General features: G+C 44.7%; 1 protein-coding gene across 12 annotated transcripts in view; it reads left to right on the plus strand.

Annotated features, from left to right (window-relative positions):
- The window catches only part of NCOA2 (nuclear receptor coactivator 2), a 1,089,938-nt gene that overhangs the window by 801,633 nt on the left and 273,420 nt on the right, over positions 1 to 14,885 (plus strand). For all 12 annotated transcript variants that reach the window (XM_078687164.1, XM_078687175.1, XM_078687166.1 and 9 more), the window contains one exon: positions 12,921 to 13,047. In XM_078687164.1, the coding sequence (XP_078543290.1) occupies positions 12,921 to 13,047 (127 nt within the window). The remainder of the gene's footprint in view (positions 1 to 12,920; positions 13,048 to 14,885) is intronic.

Here is a 14,885-nt window from a genome sequence, read left to right on the forward strand (position 1 = left end):
GGTCCAGAACCAAAGCCCATGCCTCCTCCTCAGAATGGGTTGGGTCAACGAAAGGGGAAGTTTCAAAGGCTTGCTGCCTTCGTACTCAGTTTTTGCCTTTTGCTGCCCCCAGCAACTGGCTCCCACAGCTTCTTACTCTCACTTTGGGCTGAAGAGCCGGCTGGAGAACCAAACTAGGAGGAGAGGTGTGCCCACCATTGCCAATCCCATTCCTCCCTCAGGAGGGGAAGGCGAGGTGAATCACACATCTCAGTCCCCACCATCTTCGAGATGAGGGGACTCAACCAATTAGGAAGAGGCTCGCGCCCCCTTCCCACTGAAGGGTGGCATAATAGTGGGTGTACTCACCCCAAGGACGGGACCCATTGGTCCCAATCTGCACACCCTTGTAACACCCCTAAATGTATGTTGGGGTGACCCTGAACCTTGCCTCCTCGGAGTCAAGAAAGAAAGAGGACCAAAGAGCCATGCTGACCCAGGAAGAAGAGGACGCCGACTGCTTTGGCTCCTGCCCTACCGGCCTGTCCCAACTTCAACCTGTCTACAGCAAGAACCCCTGGCGAGACCAGCAGCCAGCTACCCCCAGAGCACCTGCCCTGTACTCATCTAACAGACTCTGTCTCCTGTGGGCACAGGATTTGCCCAAGCCAAGACTCACTGACAGAATCCGGATCCAGGCAGCTCTGCGATTCTGCAACTGGCGCTCAAGGCCGGAGTTCGAGTGGCCCAACACCACAAGGAGATATCCCCAGCAAGCCTGACCTGAGATCTGGTGATCCCTGACTCTCAAGCTTCAAGGTGACGCCTGCAGCCTCAACCTGAAAGGTCCCCCGACCGAAGCTGGTAAGGAGACCCTACTCCAAAAGACACTCCTGCACCCGACACCCCACGGCCTTGGGTGGCCTAACTGATGGTGTCCAGGCATCCTCCAAGAACCCAGCTCAACTCTCGAGCCAGTGGTCACCTTCAGAAAGTCTCCCTGCCTGAGCCTGAAGCCTCCTTGCCGAACCAGAGGTCTCCTTTGGAATCCACAGGGTCCCCGACATCTCCTTGGCAAACACCACCCGGCCACCCCTGTGCCTCTGGTAGTGCAGCTCCTGTGCCAGTCGTTGGCCCCTGCAGTGCTGACCTTAACGCCAGGAGCTTTGCTCCCACAGCTGAGTGGTCTGCCCGTAAGCAGTCCTTGACCAAAGGCCCCCTTAGCCCCACTGACATTGGGCCCCTGCACTCTGCACTGTGTCTCCCCAGTGCTGCTGCAATTTGAGTGCCTACCTAGACCTTGGGGAACCTTGGTCCTAACCACCAATACTCCCACTCGTTAATCAAGTACTTACATGTTAAACTAAGATTTCTCCCATAGAGACCAATGTTATGTGGTTTTGTCCCTAAAATGTTCTAAGACTTGAACTGATGTTTGTATGGAGAAAAAGTAACTACACTGCTGCAAATCTTTTTAAGTCCTACTTACAATGTATTTTGAGCTCCCCGGTGTGGTATCTAGCAATACAACCCAAGTAGTTGATGTAATCTAAAAGTAAACCAAAAGTATTCCAAAAGAACTTACTGTGCAATTCAAACTGCTTTTTGAACCAATACCAACATGTAACGATTTCAAATTCAACCACAACTGAATTTCCTTGTAAAGTCTTGCATTTGAGAGTATATTTTACTTACCTGTGCCAAGCCCTGCTTGTTTCTAAAAATAAAACATCAGTATACCTTTTTAGGTCGAGCCTGTAACAGCACGCATGTGCTGTTCTGGCGAAGACTTCATGTAGGGGCTTTCTAAAAGTAACCTAAGAATCCCACAAACTCATGCATGTGCTTTTTGTTTCGGCCCACGCTATTGGCCTTTGCATGAGTCTTTTAAACCAAGACAGCACGCAATTGGCCAAAGGCGGGCGCGTTGCTCCGCCCATGCCTATTGTTGTCAGTTATCCGCAGGCCCGACATCTGTTTGCAATTATCGTGCACAGAGGCTTGTGCGATAATAGGAAACAGATGTCTGTGTGGCGCGCGCACACCACTCGTTTCTTAAGACGTCCCTGATAGTTTTGAAGGTCCATGGTGGTTTGCCCGCGCAGACGGCGGCTGTAATTCGGCACGTGCTGTGACCTACAGATGCGATAAAAGTGAGCTGTAAATAATTCAGATATTGCATACGTCTGCATTCCACACCTTCCTCTAAATAAGGGCACGCAAGAAAAGATTTGACACGTCTTAAGTAACGTCATTTACCTGCGTCACCATGTCTGTAAAGTAGTAAATAGTATTCAATTGGCAGTGTGAGGAAGTAGCACAAACCAGTGCGACTGATAGCTAAATTCATTTATAAAATTACTTCTCTGCTAAGTTACATGAAGAAACCATTATTTAACTACAGCAATAATGTGTTGTAAAACAGATCGTGTTTCCTATTTACAGGAGCTTTTTAAACAGCAATAAATTGCTTCTTTGTTTTATAGCGTGTGCAGTTTCTTGCAATCTTGTGTGAAGTGCTGAGACAACTGTGCTTTATGGTCCGTTTTAGTTTGTGCCTATTGAAAGGTGCTGAAATGCATATTTAAACAAACAGCTGTGTTTGATGTGCAGGTTTTCGCATCCGAGATTTGATTTATCCTAATTCATTGTGATTTGTTATTCTAATCTATGCTGAGTAAAATGCGCAGGAAGCTGCTGGCTCCTGTAAGCCAAAGCAGTTGGAATTAACCTCCCTGTGAAAGCTTTGGGATGCAGAATCGAGCTCGAGGAATGTGTTTGGCTGCCAAAACGCTGCAGCGCTACTTTTATTTGTACCATTCTTCTTTTTAATTTAGTAGTGTGTTAGATACCCGATTTGAAGGCAATAATCTGCAAATATACTGTAGATACCCGGTTATGGCGCATGCATTTTCCATAGATCATACAAGTGGCTGGTATCTGAGCATGGTTTGAGCTTCTGCACGAGGCCACGTTAAACATAAATATTGGCAAATCCAATGTGTCCCTTTTTGGGGGCTGTTGTCTTTTCCAATGCCTTTCGGTAATGGGCAAGATGCTGGGCAGAATAGCCAAAAGTACAATATAAAACAAGCATTGGTATAGCCAATAGATCTCGCCTTTGGGACCTTATAAGTGTTTAACCATGCAACAGTTAATGTTGTTGCAATAAGGATATTGTGCTGCATAACTAAATACTTATAAAGGCGAGACCTATTGGCTATGCCAATGCTTGTTTATACTTACTAATTGGCCTGGATTCAGTCTTTGAGTGTGTGCCATCAGTCTTGATTGAGTGAATATGATAAATGCTTAACACTCCCTCTAGATAAGCCTAACTGCTCGCCCACGCTACCCCGAAGAGAGCTGTTTAAACTTACCTAATTTATCGTCTGCTATACCTATGGGGACTCCCCAGACACTGTGCACACAATACCTTACTTTGGTATAGTATATATAGAGCCTTTCTTCCTACATTGGAAAAGAAAAGACCTTTGACAATCAGGCTTGAAAGGTCAGATGATGAACATGTGTATTGTCAGTGTTAGGTAAGAAACAAACCGCTTTGTAACCCAGTCAGCTGTGGGATTGCGTAAGGACAAGACTCACCCTAGACTAACTCAAGAAGAGGTGCATTGATTATGGTGAAGCAAATTTACTTACTGACATCAACTCTAGCCAGTAATTTATTGCAAATGAAGTGGACCATAGTTAGGGGTCCAGAGGACAGTGTATTATCAACAGCTTATCTGCAACTGGCTGACATTTATTTTCCTTGGAAGCGTGTAACTGTTGAGCCAGAAATACATCAATAAAATTACAAGTGACTTTACTCTCGAACATAACATTTACTAACATTTTGCCTTTTTCTGGAAGGGTTAACGTGACCCCCCAACATCAAATAAGTAATTCTAGGCCAGTGATACTCAAAGTACGGCCCGGGGGGGGGCGCTTGCGGCACTCTTGACCTTTAAATGCGCCTCCCTCGGTGAAGAGTAGCACCAGCTGTTGTTTATATACTAGCAATAATATTTAGAAAAAGATGTTTAATAAATGGGCAAGCATTTATTAACCTGCAAATAAATGCTTGCCCGTTTATTTAACATGTTTTTGAACCTCCTTACACAATCCATGACCCACCCAGACCCCTTCCCGTCATCCTGCTGGCATCAGTGTGGCCCTCGGGCACACCACAACCGTACTTTGTGGCCCCTGGGCCAATGTTTGTGAGTACCCATGTTCTAGGCAGTGTTTGCTCAATTAAGAGAAGGGATTACTAACTAATTGCTGAAAGACAATCTTTCATTCTGAGATGTCTAGCCTTCTGATGGTAATGTAGCTGTGTGGACATTATTCTTAGTCTTAGGTTTCAATGAAACCGAAACCTTGGGTTTGTTTTTGTTAGTGCATACTTTAACAAAATGTAATTTTCTGCCACACTATAAGCACTCTTTGTTGCATCTTTGTTCCTTCTTTTTTCATTATATAAAGGTGCATTAACACTGTCCATAGGTTCAGTTGTTTGTATGGTACTGAGTTTTCTGGCAGTTATTCTCGTCACTTTTCTAGTCTGTACAGAATAATCAAGCTGTAGCGCAAGATTAATGAGCCCTGTATAAGTATGTGGTAGTTCGTTCTAATCCAAAACATCTGTTAGCTCAACTTTAAGACCATGATAAGAGCGCTGCTCTTCTCATCCACCAGTCAGTGAATTAAATACAATATCAAATACTTGTTTACGTGATGTAGTTCTGCTAGTTCTCTATCTGTAGCTACTACTCATCAATCAAAAAAAAATCTACTCTTTACCAAAAAAAATCATACAACCTAGCATTGTCCCTAGCTCGGTGTACTACCCAGGATGCTGTATCACCACCTAGATAATTAATAATAGCATCTGGAAAGGCTGGGACAACGATAGCAAGGAAGTAGGTCTGAAATGAAAGAAGAGCAACTGTTATTGAGTTTGTCTCAGGAATAGGGCCTGATTTACTAAGGGAAATGCGACCCGTAAAGTTACGAGTACGGAGTCTCCGACCTCGGGCAGAATCTCTGCACTGCAGTTCTCAGTGCGAGAGATTCCAGCCTGAGTGCAGAAACTTCACGCTCTTAATTTTGAGTCGTAGTGCCTTTGTGAAACCGACCCTAAGAATATATTGAGCCACATGAACATACAACACTTACTTAATCCCTCTATTTTCCTACAACCTATGTCCAAAACTTTATTAGGTAGCTTGTTTACTGTAAATGAATACAAGTGACATCTAACACTGGCCATTATTCCATATACAGTTCTGGGATTTACTGTTCAGCATTTATCCCTTTCCATTCACCAACCATAGCTTGTTGAGGGCTTAAGGTAATAGTGCTGCCTTCCCTCTATTGCGCTTTCAGATTTTGTTAATGATGTGTGCACTGTGCTTCATTTCCAGAAATCTCTGGAGATTTTAACTGGCTTATTGACCATGATCTTTGTTTGTAAATAAAAGCTTTCCTCAATCTTTCAATCAGTGATTTTAACACATAATCAGTATATAAACTTATCAATTATGTGTCACTTCTCATTGGTTGCATTATGTGCATTGTATTCTCCACGGAAATGCTTTACTCTAGTTACATAAGATTCAGATATGTAAATGGAGTGGATAATGTTCTTGTGCTCAGTTCTTTCAAAATAAAGTCACAATACCTTTCACATTCGCAGTTTCAAGTATATCGTTTATTCCTACCCAGAGATTCAGGTGTGTTTCCAAAGCTTCTGTTGTCACCTGCAAGCCTTGCGTATTCTCACTGCTACAGAATCCACAGTCTCTTTTACTCTCCACTGCATGAATTAACTCAACACTGTACACTGAGCCTATCTGCCTACACCAAAGCGCTCAAGAATACTGAGCACCGAATGTTGGGTTTTTTAGTGAATGCATCCAAAGTGGCAACAGCGCTGCTAATTCTGGGAGTTAATGTTCATGAGTATGAATGTGGTCTACATTCTTATACTACACAGCCACCAACATTGACCCCTCATCATGTACGTCTGTTGCCCCCTCCAGCATGCGTACAACCATAATGAGTATACAGACGTCTCTGCTATCCCCAGACTGCTGTCACTATCTGTCAGAATACATGTCAACCATGAGTCCAGTTCTGGCATGAACTAAATCAATTCACCTGACATAATCTTCATAAATACTCCACCATCCCAATCGCCTGCAATACCATTATCACACAAACAAATCAAATATTTATTTTTTTGTTTGGAAAATTCACTATAATATACATTATAGTACAGCGGTATATTTGAAAAAAAGATATTTTAATTCTCCAGTATTGGGGTATCTTTCATAGATTCACATGTTTGAATCATTCCCCGTAGTCAGAGTGGGAGTCCCACGGTACATAAAAATAGCAATAAATAAGCATAAAATAGTCATATCAAAGGTAAATTAGAACCAGGAAGTAAAATAGCTAGAAGTTAATAGGAAGAAATCTTCCACTTTCATGACTCGTCCAAGTCATTATATATAGTCCAAACTACAGCCAATCAGGCGACAGCACCCTCCAGAATGTCCTCCCCAGTGGCTCAGGCTCTCAGACTTTCTACCGCACGTCGTGTAAAGGGAGTCTCCCTGAGCTCTGCTCAGTACTTCTCCGGTTTCTTCAGAATTTCTTCATTTCATGATGACTTCTAAGAAATCTCTCTTTTGAACTTGTGGGAAGCTCCGGCTGTTTTCTGAAGACCCCCACAAAAAAGTGCATTTATTGCTTGTTTCCATACTACCAGGTGAGAGACTGCAAGATCTGCAGAACTTTCCCTCAAAAAACTCTGAGGGACAGAGAGGGACGTCTACTTCTGTGGCTACAGAAGATTAAGGATCAGACAACCCTTTATCTGAGGTTGGAAGTGTTTCTTCTGTCCGGACTGCTGCCTCTAGGAAGAGGACTAGCTACACTGATTTAACTTCTCCTGGGGCTAAGGTGTTGAAAAAAACAGCACACCTCTAAGAGTGCTGAGTTGCCTTCCACTTCCAAAAAGGCTCCTCCACCTAGTAAGGGTAAAACTCTGCCCTCTACACCCCCGAGAAAGACTGTAAAATCTCAGGCTTCTAAGCCTGTTTCTGAGAGAGATTTACCTCCGAAACGGGGTCTCTCGTCGACAAGCTCGACGACTACATCGACGAAGCCTGCTGTCGCCGCTACGACAATGTCTACTGCAACCTTCTCGTCTCCGAAGCCTCAGTTGATACTGTTGTCGGCTTCTTCGCCATAGACGCTGGTGTCAGTCTCAGTGAGACCAACTACGTCAGTCTTTGCCTTCTCGTCGACGAAGAGATTGAAGTCTACCTTCGACGCCCATCCATCGACGAAGAGCAAGAAGACCTCGTCGACCGGCGGTAGCCTCGTTGACGATTTCATCGTCGACAGTTACCTCGTCGGTGACTACCTCATCGACAGCTTCTTCGTCGACGCTGCTATCTTCCTGCACTGGTTTGGTGGTCATCTACAGCCACAGCATCCTCAAAGACATCTGCGGTGCTGTCTACGCCATTGCCACTGTCGACGACAGCGCCTTCCTTGGTTCAAAGGCAGGGATGTTCTTTCGAGGTTCTCTCCAGTACACATATCACCCAGTAGAGTTCCTCTTGCGTTGCCCGAGCAGTTAATGGATTATGGGGCAGATGAGGATGAATCGGAAGAAGGTGACAGGTTTCGTACTGCCAGGAGCCCTTCAGAACTCTTCATTAAATATCAAGACATGGATCAAGAAGAGGACTACTACCCTGATACTGCTCCTCAGGCTCCAGAGCCAAACCCTACAGCACAATTGCCTCTATCACTTCACAACAATCTGCAGTACATGTTAGATGATTAATACCACCGATTTTCTCCATCTGAATCGGCTTCTTCTGTTACATCAACACCTGTTCCTCAATCTTCTATAGTGTTGAGGTCACCCAGACCCGTTTCTCCAGTACCTTCTACGTCGCATTATCAAGAAGCTCACACCACGGATGATGACAGGAAAGAAGGAGAATCGAATGATAGGTCACTCCTTACTGAATGTGATGACTATCAAATAGACGCCGTCTCCTTCCACTCCGGCTCCTGTTGACTCACCTCCAGTTGACATCGGAGGTTTTCATGTTCTGATGGAAAGAGCAGCACAATGTTTCCTTCTTCCCATGGAAACAAGGAAGAATGATTGTTTCCTTTACGCTTTTAAAGACCAGCTAAGGAAGCAAGTGCGAACTATTCCTATCATTGACTTTATTTGGCAGGAAGGACTGAAGGTCATGCAGACTCCTACCTCCATTCCGGCGGTCCTGCCTCGCCTTGAAAAGAAATACAAGGCACCAGAAAACTCACCAGCTTGTCTAGTAGTTCAGACTAAGCCAGATTCAGTTATTACCCAGGCAGCACAGCGCTGAGCACGGAACCCCTCCTCTCCATTGTCAGTTTCCAGATAGGAATGGAAGACGTCTAGACACAGTTGGAAAAAAGGTTTTGACCATAGCGGCCACTACTGTCCGTGCAGGTAACTCACTGGCCATCTTAGGCCGCTATGATAGGCTGATGTGGTCCGACATCTCCCCCTACATCAACTTGCTACCTGAGCCATCAAAGGCAGAAGTGCTCAAGATCCTCCAGGAGGCAGAACGAATCTCAGCTGAGATTATCGATTCTGCTGTGGATGTTGCGTCTACGGGTTTTCGGCAACTGGCAGGTGCTGCTGTCCTGCGGCGACGGGGCTGGTTGAAGTCCACATCTTTTCTTCAAGAAGTTCAGACGTAGATAATCGTCATGCTTTTTGACGGCAAATCTTTGTGGCCAACAAATTGACTATGCCCAACAAGCCATTAAAAAAGATACTGAGATTGCAAGATCTCTCGGTACTCTTCAGTTTCGGAAGCCGCCCTTTCGTGGCGCTAGAGGCCGTGGATCCTTCTCGAACCGAGGAGGCTATAATCAGCCGAGGCAATATCAGTCCTATCAGGGTAATCAACGCTACTCTTCACAACAACGACAATCTTTCAGGCAGCAACCAACTACGTCTTATTCACAAAGCAGAAATAAGTCAGCCTACCGTGGACGGAATACGTCTAAAAAGTAGTGACAACTGCCACCTACTCTACCGCTCAATCCTGCAAAAGTTGGAGGAAGGATCTCCCGTTTTTACTCAATCTGGTCTGCTAGAACAACAGACAAATGTGTCTTGGACTTTGTGGCCAGAGGTAACGTTTTAGAGTTTCCCAGCTTCCAACGAATTCTCCTCCCAAAGGCTCATCTCAGCTCATCTCACAGAGATTTTTCCCCAGATAAATTTGATGCTAAAAAAAGGAGCAATCAAAGTGGTTACAAAAAGACACCGGTTTCTACTTTAGATATTTTCTAATAAAAAAGAAATCGGGAGAATGGCGCCCCATCTTGGATCTTCATTTCCTAAAAAAAAATCTCAAAAAACAATCCTTTCGGATGTTGACTCTACAAGAAGTCCTTCAACTCCTCTTTGCGGGGATCACATGACCACCCTCGACCTCCAAGACGCTTACTTTCATGTCCCGATTTTACCCAGGCACAGAAAGTTCTTAAGGTTCAGAGTAGCTGGCAGGGACTTCCGATTCAAAGTCCTTCCCTTCGGACTATGTTCCACGCCCCGTGTCTTCACCAATGTTTTGGCACCGGTGGCGGCACACCTTCGACTAGGAGGGATTCAAATTTTTCCTTATTTAGACGACTACCTTATCAAGGCGAATTCTTACGCAGTCGCAAAGGTCCCTACTCAGAAAAGCCTGTCACTTTTCAAGTCTCTGGATCTCTCCATCAATCTGGACAAGTCTCAACTCAACTCAACTCATCCCATCACAAACAAGAACGATCTTAGGAGCCACCATAGACACTCTAGGGACACAAGCCTTTGTCTCAAATGAAAGACAACAAAATCTGTGCAAGCTTGCCCAACTACTACGATCAAGAAAAGGTGCGTTTCTGTCTGACAATTCAAGTCACTTCTAGGGATGCTCTCATCCTGCATTCCTTTGGTCCCCAACTGTCGCCTCAAGATGAGACCCCTGCAAGAGGAGCTCAACAAGCCGTGGCTACAGGTCTCAGGGTCCTACGATGACCTCTTCCGCATCACTCCTAAGATGTGGAAAGCATTACTCTGGTGGACTTGCAAACGGAACATGGCGGCAGGCCTCTCAGTCCTGGTGGAAGCTCCAAGTTTCGCCATCACCACGGACGCCTCCCTCGAAGGGTGGGGAGCACACCTTCAAGGATTAACAGTCCATGGCAAATGGGATGCTCAACAAAGGACTTGGCATATCAATCTTTTAGAGTTGCTAGCGATCTTCCTGGCCCTAAAATCCTTTTGCACCATTATTCTAGGAGCATCAGTGTTGATCCGGATGGACAACACAACAAGTATGCACTACCTAAACAAACCAGGAGGGACAAGATCCACTCTGCTGTCCCAGCAAGCACAGCAAATTTGGGATTGGGTGATCCGTCATCAAATAACTCTGGCGGCAATCCATGTTCTGGGAGTATCCAACGTCCTAGCGGACTCCCTCAGCAGTTCGACAGTGTCCAATCCCGAGTGGCGAGCTCCATCAACCAACCTTGGATCGTATATTTCAGAAATGGGGTTGACCCGATCTGGACTTGTTCGCGACCAGTCTGAACCGCAAATGCCCGTTCTACGCAAGTTGGCTTCCCCAACAAGACTCTTGCTGGAATGCGTTTTTGATTAATTGGTTGCAGATCTATGCCTACGCTTTTCCGCCAATACCGGTCGTTCCCAGGGTTCTCCGTAAAATTAAGAAGGAGCCTTGTCGCCTACTACTCATAGCTCCCAGGTGGCCTCGCCAGTTTTTGTTTACCAAGCTCCTCCTTCTATTAGAATGCGATCCCATTCAGTTGCAACCAATACCGAATCTCCTGTCCATCCACAGCGGGCAGATCTGCCATCTGGATCCTGCATCTCTACGCTTAGCAGCCTGGCGCCGAACACCTTGAATTTGCTCAGTTAGACATTCCTTCGGAGTGTAGGGAGGTCTTAGCTAATGCTAGAGCGTCCGCCACAATAAAAACCTACATGCTCAAATGAAAGCGATTTGCCTCCGGTGTCAAGCCGCCAACATTCATCCTATCCGTGCAACACCGGAACAATTATTGCCTTTCTTTCTACACTTGGCAAAGTCAGGCCTTTCCCATTCTACTCTTAAAGTATTCTTAGCAGCTATCTCACGATTCCGACAAGATGGTTCACATTCTCTTTATTCCTCTCTGATCATTCAACAATTCTTAAAAGGATTGTTTTGTATGTTTCCTCCCATCCGCCGTCCACCTCCACCCTGGCTTCTTAACATTGTTTTGTCACAACTCATGCGACACCCCTTTGAACCTATTCATAGAGCTGACTTGAAGTTTGTATCTTGGAATATGTCTCTGCTATTGGCTCTCACATCAGCCAGGCGAGTCAGTGACTTTCAAGCCTTCACTATTAAGCCCCCTTTCCTCCAATTCACTAGGGACTCTGTAGTGCTCCGCACGAACCCCATTTTTATGCCTAAAGTACCTTCTGATTTCCATCTCAATGAACCAGTGATTTTAAAGACTTTCTTTCCTGATCCTCAATCATCTGCAGAAAAGACTTTACATACCCTCGATGTCAAACGATGTCTAAAATGTTATTTTCAACGGACATCATCAATGCGAAAATCTGATCATCTTTTCACTGCATACGGAAAGATGCGCAATGGGCATCCAGTAACTAAACAAACCATAGCTCGTTGGATTTCTGCTGCAATCTTTCTTTCATCAGCAAGCGGGTAGACCACTACAAACCATTCCGAGAGCTCATTCAACTAGAGCAATCTCTTCTTCTACTGCTCTCTTTGCTGGTGTGCCTCTTCATCAAATCTGCAGAGTTGCAACATGGTCCAGCAGGCACACCTTTACCAAGCTCTACTGTCTGGAAGCTTCCAGCAATGCAGACACGTCTGTGGGACAAGCCTTTCTCCGTAATCTTTTCAAAAAAGGTGAGCCTCTGTTCTTCCCTCCTCCTCTTTGATGCATTCTTTTATACATATCTTAAAATTATGTATTTATATGTTGATGCAGATATATATAATATATATATATGCATACTTTATCTGGTGTGATACATGTAATTTTATATATTTCCTTTATGATCTCACTAGCATCCTTATGGAATTACTGCCTTCTATTCTGATTCAAGCATGTGAATCTATAAAAGATACCCCAATACTTGAGAAGAACAAAAGTTACTTACCTGTAAACTGTGGTTCTCCAGTATTGATGTCTTTCATAGATTCACGTGCAATCCACCCACCTCCCTTCTGAGGCTCTTTTACTCTTAGATCACACTCATGCTGGAAAATCTGAGAGCCTGAGCCTCTGGCGAGAACATTCTGGAGGGTGCTGTCGCCTGATTGGCTGTAGTTTGGACTATATATAATGACTTGGACGAGTCATGAAAGTAAAAGATTTTTTCCTATTACCTTCTAGCTATTTTACTTCCTGGTTCTAATTTACCTATGATATGACTATTTTTTGCATATTTATTGCTATTTTTATGTACCGTGGGACTCCCACTCCGACGACGGGGAATGATTCAAGCATGTGAATCTATGAAAGACACCAATACTGGAGAACCACAGTTTACAGGTAAGTAACTTTTGTTCTTTTTTATTATAGGCTAAGAATTTTTTCATAAAGCATGTGAAGCTAATCTCATTTGATAATAATGGGCATTCTTGACGTTATCATAAATAAGTTGGTTTCACTGTGAAAAGTACGTTCCATGTTTTATTTACCTACAATCGTACCGTTCAGTACTGTGCATGAACTAATACGAAGTAATTTTTAAGCCATACCAAGTTCTTTCAAAACATGAGATTTTACATTATTTTGCTGCTTAGGACAATCTGAGCTGGAGATGAATATCGGACCGCAGTACAGTCAACAGCAGGCCCCTCCTAACCAAACCGCTCCTTGGCCTGAAAGCATGTTGCCCATAGATCAAACCTCTTTCACCAGCCAGAGCAGGTAAGTTTTACTGATGTGTTTTCAATATAAACCTCTTAGTATTGCTTGCCTTTTCCGTTATAGATCTACCTACAATGCTTCATTAGACTCTGCACTCTCTTTAGGAACAGTGTAAAAATAAAAGGTAAGTTCTCAATCAACCAGTTTCTCTTTCATATTCTTAAACAGTAAAAAATTTCCACACCTGTGCTGGATTTCAGTACAGCACTTTAAATAATTATTTTCAAAATCTGAAAAATATTCAAATAAAGAAAACACATATAGAAGAGGCAACAATTTGTTTCTTTAAGACTGAAACAATTCAGCCATACCAAAACACATTCGACTACAAACTCCTGCCCTAAAAATGCTTTTGAAAACTGAAAGCAAAGATGCAAATGTTACGTGTTCCTAGAATGATATTATCTATAGCATCTTTGCGAGAGTCACAACACCAGAGGTGCCTCCTCTGGATCATGGTGCCTTACGGCTTACCTATGTTTATGGCTTTGGCTCCAACACCTGCACCATTCGTCTCTGCTCCCCTAGAACCGGTGCTGGCTCCTCCATCTGTTTTTATCAGTACTCTGCCGCAACCCTCCACCTTGTGCCGCCCTCCTCCATGACCATCTTGGATAGGATTCTGATCCTCTAAATCTTTCCCTATGGTGGTGGGGATTAGCAGGCCTATCATCGGCCACTTGATTAGACACTTTCCTGGAAATAGAGATGGAATTTCAACAGGGCCTTCTACCCAAGAGTTAAAGTCCTTCCACTCGGTGGTCAAAAAAGCTGCAGAGGTACTGGAGCTGCAGCTTCCAATGCTGGTTGTTAAGAAAAATATCATCACTGAGGTACTACTCCCCGCCGCAACCACATCAAAACCCCTTCTACCCTTTTAATAATGCCTTGCTGGATCCCGTGATGGCAGCCTGGAAGAAGCCCAGCTCTGCATCAGTGGTCAACAGTCTGGTGGCATGGCACTAGCACCTGGAGATTCTTCCTTATCCCCACACCTGTCGCCAGAAAGCCTGGTCATACAAGCATCCTGCATCTATGGATTTGGGTGCACCTTCCCTTCTGCTCCATCTGACACATTCAAAACGGCTGAAAGCTTGAGGGAAGAAAACCTTTCAGCTGGCAGTATGGCTCTTAAGTGCCTCAATGCAGCCTGTCCCTTGGTGCTATGTACCAATTCGTTATGGGACATGGCCCAGCTTCTCATCCCCAAGATATGAGACCCATCTTCCAGGAGGTTGTGACGAATGTGCGAAATGAATCCTGACAAATTATCAAATCCAGCCTGGACACTGTTCAGTGGCATGGTTGTGAATACCTTTGTCTCTAAGGCGTTTTGCTTGGCTTCGAACCTATGACTTCTCCATGGAGTTGGGAGGCCAACTTGATGGATCTCCCCTTCAGCAGAGCATGACTGTTTGAAGATAAGCTTGATTCTGTGTTAGAACGCTTCAAGGCGAGCAAAGCCACAGCCTGATCTTTGGGTCTCCAGCAACCTCTGCTTACCAGGGGCTACCACCATCTGTTCCAGCACAGAGGAGATCGTCGAACTCCATCATAATTTCACCTGGCACTGTAGCGGTTTTGGTTTGTGGGGAAATGAGATGAACCTGCATCTTGGGGTGTCCTTCAGACCTTCTCTGAGCATGCCACAGTAGTGACAGATACCTCCACTCTAGGGTAGGGGTGCTTATCTGAAAGAACTGGCGATCAGAGACCTTTTGCTTCCAAAGGAGAAGGTGCTCCATATTAACCTTCTCCATATTTCTCAAGATCTTGATGGACAACCTAATAGCGATGTGGTACGAGAACAAGCAAGGGCAAGTAGGGTCTCATCTCCT

This window comes from Lissotriton helveticus, chromosome 4_1, assembly GCF_964261635.1.
Source record: "Lissotriton helveticus chromosome 4_1, aLisHel1.1, whole genome shotgun sequence".
NCBI classification, from domain to species: domain Eukaryota; kingdom Metazoa; phylum Chordata; class Amphibia; order Caudata; family Salamandridae; genus Lissotriton; species Lissotriton helveticus.